The following is a 6,000-nucleotide window of genomic DNA, read 5'->3' as shown; positions in this document are numbered from 1 at the left end:
ATGGATGGAAGGATGGATGGACGGAGGGGTGGATGGATGGATGGAGGGGTGGATGGATGGACGGAGGGGTGGATGGATGGATGGAGGGGTGGATGGATAGATGGGAAGATTGACAGAGGGGTGGATGGATGGATGGAGGGGTGGATGGATGGACGGAGGGGTGGATGGATGGATGGAGGGGTGGATGGATAGATGGGGAGATTGACAGAGGGGTGGATGGATGGATGGAGGGGTGGATGGAGGGATGTATGGATGGAGGGATGGATGGACGGAGGGGTGGATGATGGATGGAGGGGTGGATGGAGGGGTATATGGAGGGATGTATGGATAGAGGGATGGATGGATGGATGATGGATGGATGGATGGATGGATGGAGGGGTGGATGGATGGAGGAATCAATGGGTAGATGGGAAGATGGACAGAAGGGTGGATGGAGGGGTGTATGGATGGAGGGATGGATGGACGGAGGGGTGGATGGATGGATGGAGGAGTGGATGGAGGGATGGATGGATGGATAGATGGATGGATGGAGGGGTGGATGGAAGGAGGGATGGGGATGGGGAGGGATGGAGGGATGGGACTTGAAGGGAAAAGTGACCTCCTTTCTGTCATTTTTGCTTCCTCTTTCTTCTCTCTCCTGCTTAGAGGGGTAGAACTAACTCCTTGGCTCCAGGCTGGTGCTCTGAGCCTGGTACCACCATGGGCCACTGTGTCCTGTGCCCTTTGCCATGTTGGCGTCTGCTCTGTGTGGGGTTGGGGTGGGTCATACAAGAGCTGGCTAAGGAAGCAGGAGTCTACCCGAGCATGGCCGGAGCCAGAGAAATGTCGGTCATTATTCCTAGGATGTAGTTGTTACCATGTTACCCCGCTGCTGATGCCCCTTCCTGAAATGGGGTGTCAAACCTCAGAGGAAAGAAGCTGAGTAAGAGGGTCCCCTCTCCAGACATGCACGCACACACACCCGCATGCACACACACCCGCACGCACCTGGAGCCCGTGCACTCTGCTCACACCTGCCAGTGTTTGGGGGGTAGGAGCCTGTAGGCTGCTGGGGCAGACACGAGTCTCCAAATATAACTCTCGTTCTCTCTCCTCTGTCTGTTTTAGTTACAGGAACTTGGTCAGTTTAAAGGATTTAATAAATCCGTGGAAAATTTGTTTCTGTCTGTTACCACCCACATGAAAAGTAAGTGGATGCCTCTCCATGTGTTCTCCCCACCACCAGCCAGACCAGCCAAACCCACCGGCAAGGGGACCTCTGTCTCCAGCTCCTGGGAAGAGCCACAGCCCCGGCCCTTCACCCCTCCACCTGCAGAGCAGGCCTCTGGTCTCCTGGGGGCAGAGGAGACCCCCTTCGGCCCCCTGGACTGGCTCAGTTTACCCCCACTGCTGCCCAAACCTGGCAGAGCTCAGCACGTGGTGGGAAGGAGCCGGCTCGGACCAGTGCGGGCAGGTGCTGCAGCCTCTCCCACGGCCCCACAAAGACAGGGGGTGGGACGGCTCCAGTGAATGAGATCTGGGAGCGAGCTCTCCCGCCAGGCATGGCCCAGTGTCTGTCGTTTGCACGGAAATGCTTGTCCGTTCTTCTTTCCGTCTTGGTCAGTTTATCTTCTTCAATGGGCAGTAATCATGTGATTTGCAGATGCAAGGGACCCAGAACTACCACTGCTTAGAATCTTGCCTCTTTCAATGTTCTTTCTGCTCAGATATTCTTCCCTGTTGATCTTAAACCGCAAACCCCAGAGAAGAGCCCCTGTGCAGGCCTGCAAAGGTGCCCAGAGAGACGGTCCCGGGGTGGGGGGCAGGGGGTCTCGGGCACCCACTCCCTTTCACGGTGCTTCTGTTTGGCTTCTACCCACACCGGTGCATAGGGATGGGCTCAGTGTTGTCCCTTGGCCTTGAGACAGTCTTATTACTTGATTTTAATTAGTTCTCCATATTCCCCACGAGCCCTTCTGAGCTGCCTCGTGACAACTCAAATCAAAGCACCACTTTTCAGACAAGCAGAAAGGTGACTGTCTCATGAGACAGTCTGTCCCCCTCTGCTTCAGAAAGACGAAGCAGCCAAATTTCGTGCCGCCTGCTTGCTAACAGAGCTCGGAGGTTTAAAGTCACCCCGTTAGTCTGCCTGGCTTTCAGACGACATCTGCCCTCTGTGTGCACCAGCCTTGGACGCGGGTTTCCAGCTGTAACAGCTGCTTGAACTCTGAGCCCCTGGCTCTGTTCCTGCTGCCGCTCTAATTGCCGAGACTTCTCAGCGTCTCTTTCTAGAAGCACAGCCTCTACCCAAATCCATGCGGCTTCTGTGCATCCCCTCCCACCGCCGTATTCTGGAGTCCTGCCTCAGCATTCACTCTGACCTGGTAATCCCTCAGCCAGACACCCAGAGAGGCAGGACACATGTTTCATCTTGTCCCAGGTCACACGCCCTCCGACGCATGCTGGGACCCACACACGGGTACGCTTGGATGGCTTACATACCCATAGCCCCGCCTGAGACAGGCTCACCCATTTGAGACTTGCCAGTTTAATACCTTGAGTGTAATGATGATGCCATCCGTATAAATCAGCAGACCCAGGTGGAGAGCTGGGGCTAATCCCTGGGGGGTGGAGGTGGGGGTTTCCAAAGAGCAGAGTAGCATCGTGTCTCTGCCATGGGACATGGATTGAACCCCTTAACCTGCGCCCCCTCCCTGTTTGTTCAGGCTCTAGTACTTCATGGGATGCCAAACCCTCAGCCCAGAGGCAGGGATGAAAAAACCCAGCTTTCTGGGCCCGTGGGAGGGATGGTCTGCCCACCGGCTCTCCCAGGTGCTCCGGGGGCTTCGGGAAGGGGCACAGACTACAGACCCTTCATCCGGTCTCTGCCTCAGGGCGCGCAGCAGGGTGGGGCTGACTCCCTTTTCTTCAGGTCCTCAGCTGGTGGGCACATGTCCCTCTTGATCCTTGGTGCGGCCTGTTTCCTACAGAAGTGGTACAGAGGACAGCCTCTTTCTGGTGTCACCTGGGGTCTCTGGGGGGACGGCTGGAGGGGGCCTTGGCCCAAAGAGTTTGGGAAGCTGCCCCAGGGCTACAACCCCTGGCAGCTGAGGTTGCCCAGGGAAGCCAATCTGGCTGGAAGAAATGAGCAATTCCAGCCCTTTTTATCATGGCTGCATTTCTAGGAGATTCCAGCACCCTGGCCCTGCTTCGAAGGGGAGGAGGAATAAGAACGTTGATTTTCGCTTCAGGGCCCTTCTGTGCTTCTTGCTGTTAGTTTTCCTTTTCACTCGATAATGCCGATTCCGAGCCTAGTCCTTAGAAGCTGAATCGCTTGGGAGGCACCCCCACCTGCCTCATCTGTGCACGTAAATGGACCAGAGGAAGGCACAGGCTTTGGGGTGAGTGCCATACAGATGGCAGGGGGAGGCCACCGTCCCCCAAGGCGGGGGCTTCTCCTCCTGGGGCTCTCACACCCTTCGTAGCAGGGCTGGGGTTTGGCGTATGAGGAGTTCATGTTCACTGTCAGCTTCGAGGGTCTGGTGTGTGCTGGGACGCCGCCAGCTTCCGGGCGCGGAAAGATGCCCCGCGGTTTCCGGAGGGTAGACCTGAGGGCAGTGTGGACAGTAGTGCTCTCAACAGGAGAGGTCCCACACATCCTGGTGGGAAGGAAAATGCCCCGAGGTTTTGGGGGGCAGGGGAGGTTCTCCTCTAGAGAAAAGAGACGCTCTGCAGACGTACGCCCTGGCAGCACATGCAGGAGGTACGCAAGAAACAGCATCTAGAGGAGCGGATCAGGAGGCAGGATGCTCTGGAGCCGGGCTGTCCAGTATGCTAACAGCAGGTGGCTCCTGAAATGTGGCCTGCCCGAAAAAAGGGTAAAATACACACCAGATTCCGGAAACTTAGTGTTAAAAAAAAAGAAGTTAAAAATTTCATTAATTGTACAGCACGGGGAAAACAGTAATATTGAAACAATCTTACATGGGGAAGGATGTAGGCTTAGTGGGGTGATCACTTCATAATGTGCACCAGAAACTAGGATGTATTCTGTGTCCATTACCCAATTAAAAATTTCATTAATTTTCATATTGATTATATATTTTAACAATATTTTGGGTATATTGTGTTACATGAAACATAGTGTTAAAATCAGTCTTACCTGTTTCTTTTTTAAATGAGGCTACTAGAAAATTTGAAATGGCGTACGTGAGCAACATTATTATCTATTGGAGAGCGCTGCTCGAAAGATAGTTTCAAGGTCATCTTTGAGAGAGACAAGGACCCCGGGGAAAAGGGAAGACGTTTTGGGGGGACAAAATCATCTTTGAGGTGGTTTGCTCGCTTCTGGGTATGGATTTCTTCCTTCTCACTTTATTCACCTTTATTCTCGGCCACTATTACACTGCAAAAACAAGTTGTATTTCCAGGATTTGCTTATTAAAATAATTATAGGGGTACCCTGAATGTGCTTCCACCTCTCTTCAAAGGGTCCCAAGAGATGATATTTGGTTATAAGTCTTTGTAAGGAACCCCTAAAAAGCCGGCTGGTTTGTGAAGTTGCCTTTTTTGTGCTTGGACAACCGGCTGCTCGTGGTGTGTGGCCCAGGATGCAGGGTAATCTGTCCGGAAGACCTCCTTCTTGCTCCCACCCTGACGGTGGCTCTCTGCCCACAGAAGCACGTGGCCACGCGGTCACCTTTTGGGAATCCGGCTCTTCTGTCCTGTGCACGACAGGTGTGGCCCGTGTCCAGCACGCCGTGTCTGGGGACGCTCCCCCCGGCCCTGGAGCTGGGTGTTGGATGTGCCATCCTCCCCACGCAGCAAGCCTCGCCTTGGGAGACCTTGGGGGGTCCTCGGGGTGTGGTTGCAGGGGCTCCCAGAGGAGGGCCCCACGAGTCTGTCAAAGCTTGCGCTCCCACCTGTCATCCCTTGTATTTGTTTTCTAGAGCTTTCCAAGTCCCAGAACGACATGACCTCTGACAAGCAGCTCCGGGCCACGGGTCCCATGCAGCATGCTGGCCGGACGGAGAGGAGGAGCCAGTCGGACACTGCTATCAACGTCACCACCAGGGTACTCCCCAAGGCGCCCGGGCCGCCCCGAGAGCCGCTGCCAACCCATGTCCTCTATAGATTTAGTCTTCCTCTTATTTTATAGCACCACATTAAGCATTCTGAAAAAAAACATAATTATAAACCCCTCTCTATTGGGAAGGCCTGGCCAAATGATGGTCAAATTTCAGGGTCGATTTGGAAAATAGTTGAGAGCAGGGAAAAGCTTCAGCCTAATCCCGAGCCCCTGGGACTTCTGGGTGTCTGCCGGAACTCCCTGTGGGCTTCAAGGCCACCCCAAAGGCAAGGGGCCCACCTGCAGGGCCGAGATGGGCCAGGTGATTCCCTCATGGGGGGTCAAGAGGCCTTTCTACTTGGCAACAACCTCCAGTTAAAATCTGTCCTGCTCTCTGATAGAAACCACTAAAAACATAAATGCTGCATGACCCCCGGCAATCACGAGGGAGGCGCTCTCCGGGCATCTAAGCTGCAGGAGAGAGCGCACCTAATAAAGGCTTTTAAGGAAATAATTAGCCTGGCTTCCACTAGGATTAACCAAGTCTGAAGCACATGCGCTGGGACAGGGGAGAAAGCGACTTTAGAATCAGAACACCTGCATTCTGGTCCAGCTGAGGTGACCTGGCTAGGGCAGGTCCCACCACCTGGCTGTTGACAGGGTCAATAGGACCACTCTGGTTGGCTGGACAGGGTAGGTGCCCCTTCCTGCAGCTGCGGGCTCCACTCAGGATGTCCCCAGATAGACTGCTCTGGCAAGCGGAGGGGGTTAGCCCCACTCTCCTGCGGGAACTTCCACACACAATCTCAGGGTTTCAGATTCTGCCTCCATCCATGACCCTTTACCTTGGGCATGTCACATGAACTCCCTGAGCATCGATGTGCTCTTGGCGAAATGAAGCGGATAATTCTCGTTCTGCCCAAGGCGCAGGCCGCTTGTAAAGATCCCCCAGA

General features: G+C 54.4%; 1 protein-coding gene across 2 annotated transcripts in view; it reads left to right on the top strand.

Annotated features, from left to right (window-relative positions):
* SYTL3 (synaptotagmin like 3) overlaps nt 1-6,000 on the top strand; it is an 86,269-nt gene that overhangs the window by 52,051 nt on the left and 28,218 nt on the right. The window contains exons 8-9 of one of the 2 annotated variants that reach the window (XM_032407551.1): nt 1,108-1,186; nt 4,929-5,053. In XM_032407551.1, coding sequence (XP_032263442.1) covers nt 1,108-1,186; nt 4,929-5,053 — 204 coding nt within the window. Of the gene's footprint in view, nt 1-1,107; nt 1,187-4,544; nt 4,717-4,928; nt 5,054-6,000 lie in introns of those variants that run through there. The other variant, XM_032407550.1, reaches the window with a different exon arrangement.

Source organism: Phoca vitulina, unplaced genomic scaffold (genome assembly GCF_004348235.1).
Source record: "Phoca vitulina isolate PV1807 unplaced genomic scaffold, GSC_HSeal_1.0 scaffold9, whole genome shotgun sequence".
Classification (NCBI taxonomy): Eukaryota; Metazoa; Chordata; class Mammalia; order Carnivora; family Phocidae; genus Phoca; species Phoca vitulina.
Note: the sequence above shows the minus strand (reverse complement) of the source record. Positions and strands in the feature narration are given on the sequence as shown.